The following is an 18,815-nucleotide window of genomic DNA, read 5'->3' on the forward strand; positions in this document are numbered from 1 at the left end:
TCAATCCCCAGTACCCCAAAAAAAAGAACAATTCAGAGAATTAAAAGGTACTTTTACTCTGGATGGTGGATTCTGAACAGAATTTGTGATTTTCCTTATCCTACTCTTTTAGTTTTCTTTTTCTTTCTTTCTTCTTTTTTTGGGGGGGAGAATGCTGGGCACGGAACCCAAGACCCTATGTATGCTAAGTACACACTTAGCCCTTACATCACATTTTTATTTGTTTAAATTATTTACTATACTGATATTCTTGTGTATCTATAAACACAAGTATAAAATTTATCAGAATCATCTAACAGACATTATCATCCACAAAAGCCTGCAGGGAATAAAGATGTGTTTGCTGAACTAGATCAGATGATGACTGACTTACACCTAAACTTGCTCATCATAACACCCACTCCCTCATAAAAGTACAACTGATTCTGGCCTCTATTCTCCAAGAGAATCGGACAATAGAATTTGACAATTTCCAGAAAATAGTGCAAAATGAAAAAGAAAATATTTCTTTATAGGAAAGATTATAAAACTCTGAGACCATTGGTTTATAGACCTCAGCACATTCTTGAAAAGCACAGAGGGAAGTCAGAGATACCTGGGTGCAAAACGTTCTCTGGGACAAGATGTGGATGGCTCAGCCCTCTTTATAAAACAGATGACAACACAGATTGTGAAAAGAGTAGAAAAACCGCACGTCTATCTCCTCGGGTTGTGCAAACAGTAAATGTGTTAATGTGGACAAAGCGTTTAATGCAATGTCTAGCGATAATGACTGCTCACTTGGCAATCATAAGCTTCAAAATCGGACCAACTGCCGGTAACACCCCAGCCCCTGTCCCAGCCCCCAATTCGCAAAGACGAACCCAGAAGATCTTTAGGCAAACGGCAATCAAATCATAATGCACAGGAGATAGAAAATCCACCAGGTTTACGTGAGACAGGGGCATGGATGCTAGAAAAAAGTACTCAAAAACAAAGCTAAGCAACAATAATATTTTACAACTGCGAAAGCTTAATCACTAATATTATCTGGAAAAAGAACAACTAACTCTTGAACCTTGGTGACTTGGATGCTCACCTACCTGGAAGGTAAAGACCTCAAAGTGGGTCCCCAAAATTCATTGAAGATTTATGAGTCTACCAGACTTTAACTAAATCAGTGGAACATTCCATCATGCTAATAGTAAATGGTGTCCAGGGATTTTTGCACAAGCAATTCCTTATTTCACAAGCACTGAGAAATTACAGACTACAGATTCTGAAGATCTCCTGTGTATATTTAAAAAAAGAAAGCCAAGATGGCATTGGGCATCTCATAAAGGGCCTCTGTCTTCAGATGATCCAGTAAAAGTTAGGAAATGAATTAACAGATGGTGGAGGGATACAAGTTGACGGATGAAAGGGAACACAACATAAGAAAATAAAGTTAACAATGTTTAGCAATCAGAAGGCCACTTTAAGCTCAACTCTATAAATGGCCCGATGATGCCGGATGTTGGCAAATATCACCTCATCAGGCTGTCTCTGAATATAAGGGTTGCCAGGAAATTCTATTTGAAGATTCCATTGTGTGAATCAAAGAGGGTGGCACTGTTCCTCCACACATATTTATTTTTATACAAAACATTATTCACTAGGATATTCAGGTGAGAGCATTTCTTTTAAGATAGTCTGCTAGTTTGCAAAAACAAAAGAGGAAAGAAACACTTTGAGCTCACTTTGAGCTCGTCACTCAGGACACTGCAAATCTCACAGACTCTCACATTACCAGGTAAATGTGAAGAATACTCATGGAGTAAAGAAGGGGGACTCCCAGCTCAAGCCCCAGGAGGAGTCACGCGTGTGCAGGACCCACCTGCTTTGTGGGTGTGACACCCTTGTGCTCAGCCTCCGCTCACACCCGGACACCCGCACCAGCTTTTTTGCTCTGCTGCTGTCATCCTGGAATTCTTTATAAGTTTTAATGACAGCTTCACACCGAGGATGCTACTAAGCCCCCACAGGAGGTGGGCTTTGCCTGCATAAGCTTCGAAAACCACTCACCAGATTCTCACATTTTCCTCGAGGGCATCGACAGGCCCCCATGCCTCTGCCCCCATCCTCTGCAAGGGCTGTCATCACAGCACACATTATCCACAACAAGTAGTCGCTGCACTCAGGCTCTTGTTGATACTCTAAGTACTCTTTCTGATCCTAAGGCAAACTCGAGACTACAGCAACTTTCCCTGTCTGACCCTTCCCTTAAGGAACTGGGCACACTCTCTTGTGAATCTGCTTTCTACCTGGATGGAGAGGCATGTTTAAAAACACTCCACTGCTAACTTTAAATCACACACTCATCAGAAGAAATGTTGTGAAAATTAAAATGCCAAGTGTGGAGGGGAGGAGCAGCAGTCGCAAGAACATGGACCCATTTCTTCTGGGTGTGGGTCAAGAGTTCTTACACACACACACAGAACTCGGTGCCTGCCCACCCCTTCTCCTGGGCCCCAAACTCCTAAGATTATAATTACTTTAGATTTCCAAATCAGTAAGGATACTCTAACACATGTAACCTAAGAGGAGAAATGTGGTGGCGGAGCACATTGACTCATAGCATCCATGATACAGACATCTCACCCAGGGAAGCCAGAATCTGCTTCAGAAAAAGCCAATGTTCACAGTGAACATTCTGATGGATTGTTACCTGTGCCAAAAATGCATAATCTACTTGTATCAACAGAAACCCACAACCAACTTTTTAAAACCTAAATAAAATAGTAAAATAGACATTTCTCAAATGCTCGTGCTCAGATCCAGGTAATAAAGTGCATTTTACAGTGCTGGGTTTGACAGCCATCTCTTCCGGCCAAGCAGTGCACAGGACACACAGGTGAATGAATGCTTCATTTCATGACTTCTTTCCTTACTTGGAGAATCTTGTTTCTGCACTGTTCCCTATAAAGGGCTTATTCTTTACCCACATACAGTGTCTACTCTCTGGTCTTCCTCATCCTACACGATTATCAGACGTTTCCTAACAGGGTTCACCGTGCCAAGCACTTCAATTACTGTTGACACTTCAGTGCCCTTGATGTTTACAAAATTTACTTTGCCTCAATTCTGGATGAATTCAACCCTCTTTTCTTTCTAATACCATTCATATTACACCAAGCCTTGTAATGGAAAGCTGATTTGTTTAGGAAAGTAAATGTTACAGCAAAGATTGGGACTCTGTTTAACAACAACAACGACAACAACAACAACAAAACCTAACAGAAATCAATGTTTTCTTCCCTATCTTCTGCTTCTTTGAAATGAATTTACTCTAGACTCTTGCTATGGCTGTGTCTGGACGCCCCTCAAAGCCTCATTCGGTCACAGGTGGGGCTTTTCAGAGGTGGCTGCATCTAAAGAGTGTGGTGCTGGGATCAAGGGTGTGCGATTGCTGAATTACTCCACTGGTTGGTCTGGTGCAGTTTAGGGTGTGGATAACGGGAAGGCCACCCTGGGTGTGAGTGCTACTCTTCCGGGACAGAATATAAGGGATAGAAAGAGGGCTGCTGCCATCACTTGCTGCTCTGCTACTTCACAGCTTGCTGCCCTCTGCCCCGTGGGCTGTTTCTCCTCTGTGATGCCCCTCTGCCAGGCCACTCCACCCTGGAGCCCGCCGACCAAAGCCTCTTCACACTGTGAGCTGAAATAAACTCCTCCTCCTTTAACTCTGGGTGTTGGGTATTTTGTCAGCAAGGAGAAAGAGAGCACTCTCTTCCCTAAAACTACCACGAAATCTAGAGAAGTTCTTCACAGAGACAGGGCTGCCTGGATGTATCTGAACTGAGAGGAGGTCTCTGCCGCCCAGCTGAACAGAACAGCTCTGAGCCCAGCCCTTCACAGGCAGAGTTCGCCCAAGGAAATCACAGAAGTAACAGACTAGGGTTTCTGGAAGTCTCTTGAGCTGCTACTTCCATGTTTCTTCTTACAGGAGGGAAAATAAACCTACAATCTGTACGGCTTATCTTTGATTGACTTTTCTAGTAATCATCTTTGAAAATGACATTAAACCATATACTTTCCGTAACTTTTCCATTCATCTTTGCTCATAAAATTATATTCTCCAAACCAGTCTCAGTTACTCAATTAAAATATCTACTCTGGGTTAAAAATCAAAAGTCTACACATAAAATTAACTTTCCATTAGCACAGTGTCACCTACCTCCAGGTCCATCTACTCAGGGGGCTGAGGGAGGAAGATGAGGTTATCCCAGGAGTATGGGGTACACTTGAGTAACGTAAGACCCCGCCTTTCAAAACTAATACTAGTATTAAAATAACATTTGGAATACATGGGATTCATTTGGAAAAGTCATTGTCAGTGTGGTACTGTGTCAGACCCGGAAACTTCAAGTCGGGAGCGGAACAGACTCCTGTATCCATCCTGTGTGCTTCACCTTCTGATCCTGCCTTCACACTACCCACCAGCTCACAAAGGGTGACGCAGCAGTGACACGGAGCAACAGAAGGCTACACGGGCTCTTCCTGGACTGTGATAATGGTGAGTCAAAGATGCTCTGGGTATTTAAATTTAAAAAAAAAAAACCTTTATTACAATAAAAGACACACTGCACTACTTCCTTCTGAAGTAGTTCTGGAAGCCCTCTTTCCTGAGTGTCTTCCCAAGGGGTGACACTAAATACAGTGCATGTTCCTGCCGCGTGCCATCGAATGGAAAGGTAGCTTGTAAAAACATGGCGCTGTGTCCTCATCCACCTTATTCACCGGGCCTGGCACTGTGTGACCTCTGGCTCTTCCTAAAAGTCAAAGTGACCATGGAAGGGAAATGTTTTGAATCCATTTGAGACACTGAGGCATCCAGGACAGCACAACTAAAGACAGGTATATAAGAGGGCTTCCAGAAGGCTCAGAAAGTGGCAAGAATGATGGGATTAGTGTGTCTGAAGTGAAGGGCAGGATGTTGAGCGGGATTCATGGCCATGTGTCTCTTACTGCAATAATTTTTATGTAAACACTCATTTGCAATCACATCTCATATGTGTCAATGCTCCTGAGCACTGGTAGACGTTCAGTGCCTGCCTGCTCCTCTCTTAGGGCACATTCCTGCTCTGCCTGCAGACCCCCAGGACCCTGACCTACCACCCCCGTGGCTGTCAGAGGTACTCCACCTCCTTAGTTTGTACCTGACAGTGCATTTCTACCCTCATCTGCAGAACTGGCTTTTCCCCTGCAGGAAGCCCAGAGCCCCAGACCTGCTCCATCCTATGACAATGCGCACTTGGGTGAGTCTGTACTCCAGGAAGCCAGCTGAAATCTCCAGGTGAACTCATTCACTCTCAGCACCCACAGGCATACACCGCACCTGAATAAAGGAAAGTAATCTAAACTACACAAAACCCAGAGGGGATTACCCCCGTGCTGTACTAGCCCGGCTCAGAGGGAGATGTGTTGGCTCCCTGACTAATCCAGCTGAAGACACTTACACTAAGAGCAAAGAAAACAGTAAGCATACTTTCTCCTGGGAGAAAAGAAATGGCAAAATATTTCGAACTTTTTGCCAAAGGAATCTTTTCTCTTGGTTCCTTCAACGTTAGTAAGTTTAGACCTCAGGACAAATTTTGGAGGAATGGCCAAAATACATGTACATGCACAGAATTTTCATACATCTCTGAAATTCATATTTATTTAATAAAACCTCTCTGCGCCAAGTGAGAGATCAACTCTCCGCTCAGAGATGCGTGCTACAGCCTTGGTCTTTTCTTGGCTTTCTCTGCAGCCACCCTTCAACGTTCAGACTGCACCCCTCTGTCTGCCTTCAGATGGCAGACTCCTCCCATGTGACTGTAAACGTGCCTTTCTGCCCTCCAGTCTCAAAGTTAGTGAACACAGTGTTCAGTGGTGCTTCACGGTTCTCTCTCAGTGCCCTAGCAAATGTCATGGACATCCAGATAGATAGGCTCTTCCGCCATGCTCCCCAGCCCCTCTCCAATGCCAGTCTTTCTCTAGTCCATCACCACAGCAAACCATGACCCCTCATCACAGAATGCATTTTAACTCTTCTTTGGATGTCTACAAAACTTTATGACTCATACCCCGAACCCTTGTGTCACTTGCTTAGAATTAATTTTTCTTGAATTTCTTTCTAGATTTCTGTATCAAAGAATCCAGAAGTGAAGACCAAAAATCTGTATTTTTAGCATATTCTTTTGGCACTGTTGGCACATATAAAAGATGCAGAACTAGTGAACTAAGAGCTAAGGGAACACAGAAAAATATTTGGTTAAATAACAATAATCTTGTCATTCCGGTAAGAAATTCTATTTCTATAGTCATTTGAAAACATTTGTCACTTTCCCCTTTTCATTATCTAATAATACACTGAATGTCAAGGTTGAAATAAGAGTTAGGGTATATTACAGTAGTTAAAGCTTCATAATAGACTGAAACAGCTGTAATTAAAGTTACCAGGACAACCAGAGGGAGACAGGATACGCCGTAATTGGAGAATTATCAGTAGAAAAATTTGTTTATTGTAACCTCGATCCTATTTTTTCTAAGTGAAATGTCTAGAGACCCTCATTTCCTAGCAGACCCCCTGGCTGTGCTGGCCAGGGAATAATAACATAACCAATTTCATTTACCTCTTCCTCTCATTTGGCACCACGGGAGGTGAAAGGTTTCTTTCATGAATTAACACTTGCAGCTATTTCTGGCCTAGTTCAGGCTGAAATAAATGCTAATGGCACTCTGAATGGCTGTTTCTTTTTTGCTTCTAAACGCTGGGTTGAAATTGCTTTAAGAACAATCCAGCAATGTTAGCACGTTTCTGAGCCAGTTTCTGAGCCACTGACACAGCAACTGTCCCCGACCTGGTCATTCAGCTGATTTGTCCTAGAAATAAATTACAGAAATTAGCATGGGCTCACTGCGGGAAAAGTTTGAATTTGCAAGAAGAAGCCCTAAAGCTGAATTCCACCACAATCTCATGCTATCTATACGTTGTGAGGCAAGAATCTCTAAGATTCCTTATTTGAAAAACAAGGAACAAATATGCAATCCAGGGACCCTGAGAGATTTCTATAAGGACCTAATGCAAAAGAACTGCCAGAATCATGGCGTGATTTTACACAGTTCACCACCCAAAATACCACATCACGACCACTAACGTGCAAAAATCCATTTTACTGTCAAACAGATAGTTTTAGAAAAAAGTAGTTTTGCGGGAGGAGTAGTAATTTCCATTTCAGTTCTTCCTCAGAATGGCTGCAGACCAAGAGTGTAAAAGAATTACTTTTTAAAAGTAAAAAAAAAATAATAAACACAAGTTAAAGTTTAAAAAGATAATGTTGGGGGGACAGTTTATAGAGTCAAACATATAAACAAATACTAACTGAAGCATAAAGCAAAATATGTAATATTTAAGACTTTTAATCAACAAGCTATAAAAAAAGAATTAAAATTTAAATTCAAATATATAAAATCTGTGTGCACGCATGTAAAACAGAACTTACTGCAGATATTCAAAAGCAATAATTCACTAAAAAGCACTGCAGTTTTCATTTCTTTTTTTAAAAATAAACTGTTAAACATAAACTGCTAGGTAATTTCTTTAGTAAACACAAGGAAATAATCAGTTCAAATTTCCTCTCTTCCACAGATTTTAAATACATATTTTCAAAGTTATCTTATATTGATGATATATATATCTTATATATCTTATATGGATAACCTTGATACTGAAGAATAAGTATATAAAATTTTTGAACTCAAAAATGAAAATCATTTCAGTACCCTACATTTTATTTCACTGAATCATTTTAAATAGTTAATTGGTACATGATTTGGGGAAAAACCCATCGTATTCCAGAATATAGCATTGCAGCATACTTTACTAACAGGAATATGGAATTCTCAGTGAGTCTGGAGCAATAGTAGTTTACACAGAAGCTGGTGATTGTTTCCTCCTTACTATAATTACGCACTTCTCTAGGCTAAAGGATTCTATCTGCATAAGGAAGAGTACAGATCTTGCACTAGGAAACACCTGCAATCAAACCCTGTCATGCCCCTGCTGCCCAGAATAGGGTTCTGTACCTGGTACATCAGCCACACTCGGAGCCACCTGGCAAAGCAGCCTCGCCCCCCTGCACTGTCACAAGAACCCCAGGCAATCCAGAAGGACATGAAAGTCTGAGAGGCACTGGTTCACATATATTTCCTCGGGCAAGTTTCAGAAACCCTCCAAGACCCTACTGCAAAACAAGATCAATGATGGTACCCAAAGTGTGCTAGTATTGTGGGCATAATCAGATAATGCTACACAGTAACAAACAGTAAAGTCTAGCTGTATTAAATTCTATCATCTACCTCAGACTTGTATATTCTTGTTTTTTCTACTATATTTCATATAAAATTGCATTGGTACAGCACCCAGATAAGGTAAAGCTCCTTTAATCCTGGTGTCTCCCTGAGTTGCAAAAATAGAAGTAAATTAGTAATGCCATCTTGCATTCATTTGCAATATAATGCGGCACCTGTTGTACAATTGGCCTCAAAATATTTCCCTTCTAAATAATGTGTTTCCTACTTTTGTGGAATCAAAAGAAGTTGAATAAAGAATTTAGTTTAAAAACAAACATGAATCTTTCACACAGACATAAAACCTAACAATTCTACATTCATTAGACTTCATGCATTTACGAGTCCCTGACCCCTGCCCTGGAGCTCAAATGATACACCAGGTGTGTGGAGCTCCAAAGAAAAAAGGACATGTAAGAAAATGTCTCCAAGAGCTCACATTACAATCCACTTTACAGCCTTTCTGGGGGACGTTCATGCCCACGTTATCTGCTTCTGCTATACAGAGAAAAACATGTGAGCAGAGAAAAATCAGTATAAACTAACAGTGTTCAGCTGTCACCAGATTATTAATTATTTAAGAAGAAAGTACACTTTATTTTGGGCCAGGGATTTAGCTCAGTGGTGCCGCATCTGCCTTGCAAGCTCAAGGTGCTGAGTTCGATGCCCGGTACCAAAAAAATAAAAAAGGTACACTTTATTTTTATAAGTTTTTATGACAAATATTGACATCCCTAAAAATGTATTCATAGCCCTAAAATTGAAGATAACATTGCTTTGAATCTTCCCGTCATGAAAGTTTACCTCACTATGGACTACTCAGTGCTATTTTTAAATTCAACCTTTCAGTGTATAACAATACAACATCAAACAGATAATTCTACAGTGGACCCTCAAGTTACAACTGGCCTCACTTACAAACAACTTGGGTTATGTCCAGAATTTTCTAACTTATGACCAAAATCTTGACTTACAACCCAAATGCCAGTCTTTCCAGTGTGGGGTTAACTGAGAAATCCTGGGCCAGTGTCTAAGGACACTGAGATCTGCCTGGGAGAAAGTGTGGCCTAAAATGATACAGGAGAAGACTGAAGGCTGTGTAGAGGAGCCGAGCCTTCAACTGAGCCTGCAGTTGGTGACACTGTCGCTGTAGCAGAGTCCACGGCTGGCAGGTAGACAGTGATGCTGAGGAACTGGTGGAGGAACACTCAGAGGAACTGTCTACAGAGAAACTTCAGCAGCGTCCAGCTGAGCAGCAGAGAACGGCAGCTGAGGAGCTTTCTGAAGAGGACTGGAAAGCATCAACAATCGGTGCAGTAAAGTTCTTCTGAAATAAGGGAAATCCTGAAAAAATGGGCAGAGCTACAAACATTTGCAGAGAAGACACCCGGCAGAGAAAAAGCCAATCACTGCATTCACTTGCTTAATGGCAATGTCATGTCATACTACAGAATGAGGTTACAGAAAAGACAGAAACAGACGACCTTAGAGCAGTTTTTAGTTCTGAGAAGGTTGAGACCTAGTGATCCAGAGCAGGTCCTAGCGGGTACAGTCTCTCCCAAGGAGAGAAAGGACACCAGAGAGCCAGATTCCTGATGCTCTTATGGAAGGGGCCTCTCTTCCCAAACAATAACCACCTTCCATTTCATCCTCCAGTCCTGCAAGCCGAAGATGTCAACTGGAGTGGTGAATGCAGTCTGAAATTGTTGTTTCTGGTAAACTAGGCACATTTTATAACTTTTTGCTGAATACAATAGGAAAATTATTGGTGTTTCTGGTAAATTACGCACAGTATACAACCTTGTTATTATGAAAAGATTAGTTAAGGGGTGCTTAGGGAGGTTCAGAACACGTTATAGGTATTTCCAATATTTCTTATGAGAAAAATAGTCTTGACTTACAGCCAACTTGATTTACAGCCAAATTGATTTACAACCAGCCTTTATGAATGAATTGAGTTTTTAAGTCAGAATAGTATGTTTTGGTAAGATCCTGGGTACTTTAAGAATAATAATAAATATCTTTGGGAGTGCCTAAAAACTCATGGGAATTTTTTGAGAGCCAAAATATATCAAGTTAAGAATGTGAACTATGAGTGATAAGTAGACAAGAAAAAAAAGGTGACCTTGGGACAAATATCTGTGACAGTTCTCCAATCTGTAGGGCTCAGGGTTAAATCTAACAAAACGTGTAAAACTCTGTAAAGAAAGTTTAAATCTTTATTGAACTGAATGACTGAAAAATGCCTAAGTGGAAAAAACTATCCTGTTTACAAATAAAAAAGACAAAACAGAAAATTATTCAGTTCTTCCCAGTTTGGCCTGAGTCAATATACCAATCAAAATCTCAGTAGGTATTTTTTTGGATAATGGAATGCTGAATTTATAATGAAGATGAAAAGTAAAGTTACAATAATATTCAAGATCTTGCTGAATAAAAATATGGTAAGGAGCACGGCCTATCAGATATCTAGCGTCACAATCAGAGCTCAAGGGGCAAAGGTCTTGGGAAAGTTAATTTGAATTGCAGCCTAAAATTACATACTAATATCAGTTGCAAGTGGATTAAATACTTAAATATGAAAGATAGATCCATTTAGAGTAAAATACATTTTACAGTATGTGTATTATCTCAAGGTAGGGGAGGATTCCGTATATCTAACACCGCAAAACACTAGAAGTAATTAAAAGGAAAGTTGACTTTGACTACGTTAAAATTAGGAATTTATCAAAAATACATTATAAGTCACAAGATGTAAAAAGATATTTCCATTATGTAGGACTAAAATAAATTAACACCAAGTGTACATACCCTGGAAATCAACTGATAGAAGAAAATGGGGCTAAAGACATGAGCAGATGCTTCATGGGAGAGGAGAGAATGGGGAAGGGAAACCCAGCAGGTGTGTTCCTCAGCAGGCATAAAAACCCCACCTCACACCCCTCGTTTGCCTGTGACTAGGAAGTCTTCGCTTTCACATGTGTCCAGAGAATGGATTCGTGGGGGCTCATACTGCTAGTAAAGGTTTAAATGGATCCAACTATTTCAGAAAACAACTGTCATACCTTTATAAAGCTGGCACTGAGACATCACTCTACTCTAGCAGTTTCACTATGCTGTAGATGGGGACTGAGCCAAGAGCCTTTACACTGAGCTTATCCCCAGCCTTTTTAAATTTTCTGAGACAGCACTGCGCTAAGTCACTACACTTGAATTAGAGATCCTCCTAACTCAGCCCCTCAGAGTGCTGGGATTACAGGTGTGTGTCACCACTCCCAGCCTAACCCTGTAAATATTCTTGCACACGTGTACCAGAACATTTGTTCAAGAAAATCTAGCAGCATTATTCATATTCATCTAGGAGAAATCCAAATACTAATTTGCCAACAGAAGATAAATGAATTGAAATATATCCTTATAAAATAATATTTAATTTTGAATAGAGTATTCTCCTCTTAGTTGTTGTTCGCTGTTTTCGGTTACAGTACCTGTGCTCTGTCACAGTCAGAAAACATTACATGGAACATTCCAGAAATACTAACTGATACATTTTAATCCGCATGCTCTTCTGAATAACATGATGACATCTCTGTGCATCTCGCCCAGGACAGGAATGAGCCCTGGTCCAGTGCACCCTCACACTGCTCACTGCCTGCCCATGAGTCACAGGGCCCCTTCAGTGGCTGTCATGGTCCATGCAGGGGCTGCCAATAGCACCACTGGCTCTTTCTCATGTGCCCTTTACCAAGCAGCCCCGTGTGGCATCACAAGACCTCCCCGTCACCCATTCATCTGTTCCCTCATCAGCACAAGATAGGTGAGCATGGTCCAGACAGACACTCGGAGGGAGAGAGGCCAGGTTCACACAGCTTTATGACCACGTGTTGAGGATCGCTGTCTATTTTGTTATTAGCTGCCGAATCTACACATTAAGCTTTATGACCATGTATGTAAAGGAATAAACACAGCGCTGGTTTATGCAGACTTCCATATCCGTGGGTCCTGCATCAGTAAAATCGACCTGTCCCGCATGGACAATGACAAGGAACAAGCTGAATTTGTCCTGAACATGCACAGATACGTTTTTCTTGTCTCTATTGCCTAAGCAGCACAGTGTAACCACCACCTGCATAGCACTTCTAGTATATTCAGCGTTCTGTGTACCCTGGAGGTGGTGGCACTCTACACAGGAGAACATGTGTAGGTTACACAGAAACACGCCTGCACATCACGTAAGGGACTTGAGCATCCATGGGCTGAGGGATCCTGGAACCGGTAGTCCAGGGCCACCACGAGAAGCCTGTATAGATGTGGGTGTCTGTGGTTGCCGGAAGCCACTGGAGTGGTGGGACACATCCCAGTAGACTAGGAGGATTGCTGTAAAATGCACTGGGGTGAAATGCACACAGAGAAGTCAGGCCAACATAATGTCTATGAGGAAAAGGCAAGTTGACTACACACAGCTTGATAAGATGTTAAGAAAGCTCAAAAATAGACAAAATAAATACCTTGTTCAGCAAAGCAGGTATGCTGGGTACAGAAGCTGTTAATTATCATGTAGCACAGTGGCCTCCTCCGGCAGGGAGGCCGGAGGGTGAGGTAGGAGAGTGCTGTGGTTTACACGCACCAGCAATGCTTGTGGCTTCACAGCATGACACACTAAGCACGTTCATTCATTTTGCACAATGACTTACACGCGTATAAACATATGAGCACCCCAATTAGTATGTGTATCGTAAAATACAGTAATATACAAAGAAACTAATATTTAGAGAAAAGCTATCTGATTACTTTGGTTTCCCAGTAAGGCCATGATATCTCATTTTTTTATGAACACATTAGATAGACACAGTTGCCAAGGAAAAGAAAGCATACCAAACACAACCTCCCCCAAAAGCACGAACAATAAATACCAGGGAAGCAGGGATAAACAGGAGGAGCAGATCCAATTTAAGCTCACCTCCAGGGCTTTCGATCTGTTGCTCAGGAGCTTCTCAATATCCCTGGCTGCAATCTCCACCAGCTGGCGGGCATTATTTGGCTCCACAGTATACAAGTCTTGGTATTTCTCATAAATCTGCGTGAAAGGAAAAGAAAATGAGAACACACATCCCTTACTGGGCTCACAGACTCCCGCTGTAATATATTTACAACGATGAAGAACAGATTGAAAAGGCCCATTCTTTTTTTTTCTTTGTTTTGATCTTTTTTGAAGTTTGACAATATCAGGGAAACATGTATAAGTAAATATGTTTGCTATAAGACTACCAGCTTGCTGAAATAGTTGTATGTTATAAAACACCTTGCACGGTGCAGTTCCAATGTGCAATTTTGAGGTCTGAGGCTGCACCACATCCCAACTTCAAAACTTGGCTTTAATCATCATTTCAAAAAAAAAAAGCAGGCAGAGGGAGGCCAGAGTGGCAGTGAGATGCTGCTAGGCCTGGAGACCAGGCCCCTGGGGAATCAGGGCTTCAGAGAAAATCCCCACCCAGAAGACTGAAAACTGCTCCTGTCCACGTGGAAGTTTGGTTAGAACTGTGAGGGTATATTTATTTTTTATCAAATTAAATGTTGTCTTTGTTCAAAGTCAATGAATCAAACTACAGTAAAATTATGCAAGGTGGCCCTTGTTGCTGGCTCAGGCCCGTGAGTAAAGGAGGGATTCCCACAGAGGCACAAGGTGCACCTGGTCCTCAAGGCTGTGTGCCCCCAGCAGCAGAGAGAGAGGGGCAGGACAGACGAGCAGGAGGGCCAGGCTGCAGGGCTGCAGAGCTGCAGGGCTGAGCAGAGAAGGAAATCCCTTCTGCACTGCACAGATGGGGCGCACATGCATGACTGAGCCACCCTGCAAGCCAGGGCCTGGCAGGTCCACCGTCGGAGGGGAAGTGAATCAGCACAACAGCTCAACCCTGCGTAGCTTGGGCAAAACTCCAGCTCCCACTCCACTAGGACAGGTGCCACAGCGGGGCACAGCTACGGGCAGATGCGGCCTCCAGACAGGCCTCAAGCAGACACAAATGCTCATGCCAACATTTATCTAACAGAGTGCAGTAATTTTCTGTGCGCCTGTAGCTTTTTACTTTAAGGGATTAATAGATAATTTACTATCAAAAATATTTAAATTGTGCTTTATTTCTAAGATTGATTGAAACTCTTAGGTTTGGGCCATACTCATTAGAGCTTTGCCCTTGTACGTTTTCCTTCTAATCATTCACGACTCATGAATTTAGTGATAGGAAAATTCTGTATTTCAGGGCTGGGGGCATAGCTCAGTTGGTAGAGCACTTGCCTACCATGTGCAAGACCCGGGTTTGATCCCCAGCACTGACTTAAAAAAACAAAACTCCCTATTGGAGTCATCCAGAATCCCTCCATAGCCTGGAACTGCTGATGTTCCTCTCAAAGGGCAGACTCTGAGCCCTTCCTAGACACCAGGGCTATGCATGAGGGAAAAGCTCCATCAGCACAAGGCCCTTCCTTCATTTCTACCTAAGATGAGATTCAGAAACATGAATTCCTCAATGGATGAATTGATTTGGGTTACAAACAGATAAACCTCAACATCACTTTAATTGATCCAGGATATTTAGTTCTCTGAAGAAAAACCAATAGAGCTAATTGGTGTGAGATGTAGTTGTGCTTTGTCCCACTAATATCTTCTGGCGTCCCTGTTGTTCTCTACAAAGTCTAACTGCCTCCCTGTGGTACAGGGAGAACAATATGCCTTTGAATTTATGGGGATGGATTCAGATGTAAATGTGTACTTCATATTGCATAGTATAGGGCATCATGTAGAAAGTCACACGTGTCAGACTCGATGGTTTAGGAATTAATGGATTGTAAAATAATTTGCAAGTATATATAGATAGTCTCTGAAATATATAAAGAGTAGCATCTCCATTTCTCCTCCAGAACAATCTTTTTTTTTTTCTTTTTTGGTACCAGGCATCGAACTCGGGACCTTGCGCTTGCGAGTCAGGCGCTGGAACCACTGGGCTAAATCCCCGGCCTTGGAATAATCTTAAATACTTAAGAAATAGTATGGTTTGAATCCTGAGTGGCCTCCCAAGGGCCAGGTGTAAGTAGCTCAGTCCCTGGGTGACACAATGCAGAGGGGTAGGACGGAGCAGTGGGGTCTAACACGAAGTCCTCGGGTCACCGGGGCACCCCCTTGAAGATGACTGTTGGGTCCTAGCCCCCTCCTCTTCCTCATTCTGCTCCGCCGTATGTGATGGCTGCCTTACCAAACCCCAAAGGTTCAGCACTATTGATCATGGATTGGGCCCTCCAAACCATAAGCAAAAATACATCTTTTCTCTTTATGGGGGGATTACCTGGAGTATTTTATCATAGTTGTGGTAAGGTGACTAACACAAGAGATGAAAACAGGATCAAACTCGCAAATTTTAAATAGACAAAGTCAGCTATCTTATATATAAAACCACAATTGGAATATTTTCTTGGAAATAGAAATGAATTGACATTGTAAGCTTAGTGAACAATTTTGAGAAGTTTCACATATATTTTTAAGATTTCATGATGCACTGTAATCATAAATATATTTCTTTTATCACTAAAATAAGCCACATTTCTATAATATTTACTGCTAATACATTAATATTTAAAATGTAGCCTAAAGTATCTTTTCTCCCTCTTAATATTATTTCCCCTTTTCTGATTCTCCACCGCATCATTTGATCCAGTGTCTTTCCTGAAGAAAACCATACGTTGGAAGTGATGAGATTTTAGCTCCAGACAGGGCTTCATTAAAATCACGTCCACATTTCACCGGCTGTGTGCTGCTGGCCCCATCTTCTCCTAGAGAGATGCAGTGCAGAGCGAGAACCCAAGATGGGGCATTCCCCTTCTGACGGGCACAGTACCCTAACTAAACTGCCTCAGCTACTCTACCCTTCAGGTCCTCCTCCTGCCCGCTGGACACCCACCATCTCCACAGGAGTGACTGTCACCCGGGCATCTTTCTGAGACGCACCACTGGCTTCAGTGTTCTGTGACTGCCACACTCAAACACAAAGCTCCAGTGTCCTCACGCACAGCAGGTGCTGTTATGTTATCTTCCTCATGGAAACTTCTTTCAAATCTCTAAACTAAATTAAGTCCACGGTTCCAGACAATTTTCAAAATAACACACTTAAAAACTAGACTCAAATGTACTACATGGAAAGGGACACCACTCACTGGTAAACTGCCTAACAAAATTCCTAAAGAAACATTTTAGAAATTAGACTATATATCATTATGCCATGAAATTCCTTCATGAAGTAATAGCCCCAAAGATATGGACTGGGAAGTGCATACGCCTGCAAGGTTTGGGACCCTACCAGCTTTTCATCAGTGACTAGTTTTAGGCAACTACTGTTTACCACCGTTAGGGTTCCACATATATTATACTACTTGTCCAATTCAATAAAGACAAATCCATGTTGACTACCCTACTAGGTTACCAAGGCAGGGTCCCCTTCATTGTAAAAGAACAAACCACTGCTCTAAGCAGCAGGAGACGGAAGGTAAGTGGGCTTCATCAGGCAAAGAGTGCAAGGCCACTGTGCCCCAGGCTGTCTTGGGGCGCAGCTGGAGGCAGGGACACGGGAACAGGCCTTAGACAAACTGACATGGGTACTGTAAAGATGAGCGCATCTGGTAGGAATCAGCCTGAGGGCAGGACCAAGGGGTTCCAATACGGAGGCCGAAGGGTGAAAGGAAAAGAAAAGTTGTGGTCGTCAGTGATCCACAGGACCTGGAGCTGAGGAACCCAAGGCAGCCTGGGACAGTACCAGTACCAAGTGCCGTCCAGGGAGCAAGCAGGCTCAAGGTCAGTGTCAAGAGAACCGAAGAAGCAAATCCACCTGAACTCTTGTTTCCCCTCATATGAAACACCAAGGAGCAAAGTCAGGAATGTAAGAGACCTGAAAGGAAGCTAGAACTTGGAATCTACTAAGTGTGTCATTGACTGCAAAAGGTTTCGACCTGGAAGACACTAACCTTCCAGGAGTAAGATTAATTTCCCCGCCCATGGGAAACAAAAAGGCAGCATCTAAGCAAGTTAAGTTCCCTACAGAGAATCACAGTCAAATTTCTGCCTACTAAATCTTAACCATGTAAACTTTAACAATCCTTCCTCCAATACTTGTGTGTTTACACCCTTGGAGTGGAACTTGTGCTGGACAACCATCAACATTCCTACAATGCCTACAGCCATCTTTCTGCAGGAAATTTCCCCACTGACTCCTGGATGAAGCAGGAGCCCTTGGAGCTTTGTGGCATGTGGCTGGCAATATTCTAATAGGTGACCTTGGCCTCAGCCCGCAAGGAATTGCAAGAACTTGCATCAGCCCTCCAAGAAGCCAGCTGCTGAGTAGATAGCTGTGAAAAGCTAGAAAGAAAAGTTTTGTATAAACAATGATAATGACGGTGACTGGGACCCATCACATTCCCTCAGCATAGGACGACAACTGTGTGGAACAGCATGGATCAAGAGCAGAAGCAGGAATGAAGTCTACTGGAGGAAAGCAGTACTCAAATGTACTGAGCAAATGAAAGGATGGTGCTGCGGGCAGAATGTAACAGCCTCCCTGAGATACCACATGCGCATCCCCAGAACCTGTGAGCAGGTTGTTCTGTGGCTAACCAGAACAGAACTTGCAGATGGATTTAAGTTTTCTCATCAGCTAAATCATGGGTCCTTGATAATGGAACAGGAAGTTGTGATGAAGGAAGCGGAAATTGGAGAAATGGAGCCCTGAGAAGAAAGCAGCCTAAGACCGGGCTTTGAAGATGAAGATGGGAGACATGGGCAGGGGAGGACAACTGGTCACAGAATTGTGACATAGTAAATCGCACTGTTGTCTGCAAACTCTCACACGATGACTCAGCAGTTGTCAGGTACTCCCTGGTGAGAGTTAACCACCATAATTGGCCTCTGGAGAGAGACACCTGGGCCCTGGGCGTTCATTCCACCCACCAAAGTTTCATCTCAACCCCCAAGTTCTTCCTGAATGAATGATTCTACTGAGCTCCCTTAGACTTCCCAAGTTCTCTGGAAGTAGTTCTGCAATAAACTCGCCGAGTGATTCACCATTCCCAACAGAACAGAACTAAGACAGCTTCCGTGTTCCACAGTTGGATTAATAGTGTCCCTTAGATGTGACTTTGCACTTTCCTCCCATCATTCACTGGGTTCTGATGAACAGGAGCAATGAGCTGTATGGTGACAAATGTTCCTCCTCCACTGGTCTTCAGGACTAATGAAAACTAGCTCAAGGAGACCCAATGCTGCTTTCACTACTCTGCGATGTTCGCAAAGAAAGTCTAGACAGAAACCCTAAAATACCCAAATGGACATGCACACACTGTATGAAGGGTAAATGCAATGGATGAGTAATGACAGGCTCATCTCCAATCATGGAGCAGGACTCAAGAAAAACATTCCTTTGCCTTCC

General features: G+C 42.5%; 1 protein-coding gene across 7 annotated transcripts in view; it reads right to left on the minus strand.

The window, feature by feature from the left end:
* Positions 1 to 18,815, minus strand: part of Cacna2d1 (calcium voltage-gated channel auxiliary subunit alpha2delta 1) — a 428,021-nt gene that overhangs the window by 326,140 nt on the left and 83,066 nt on the right. For all 7 annotated transcript variants that reach the window (XM_013070350.3, XM_013070351.3, XM_004839765.3 and 4 more), the window contains exon 3: positions 13,313 to 13,429. In XM_013070350.3, coding sequence (XP_012925804.1) covers positions 13,313 to 13,429 — 117 coding nt within the window. The remainder of the gene's footprint in view (positions 1 to 13,312; positions 13,430 to 18,815) is intronic.

Source organism: Heterocephalus glaber, unplaced genomic scaffold (assembly GCF_053883595.1).
Source record: "Heterocephalus glaber isolate CG9 unplaced genomic scaffold, H.glaber_assembly_v1.0 deba00000678, whole genome shotgun sequence".
Classification (NCBI taxonomy): Eukaryota; Metazoa; Chordata; class Mammalia; order Rodentia; family Bathyergidae; genus Heterocephalus; species Heterocephalus glaber.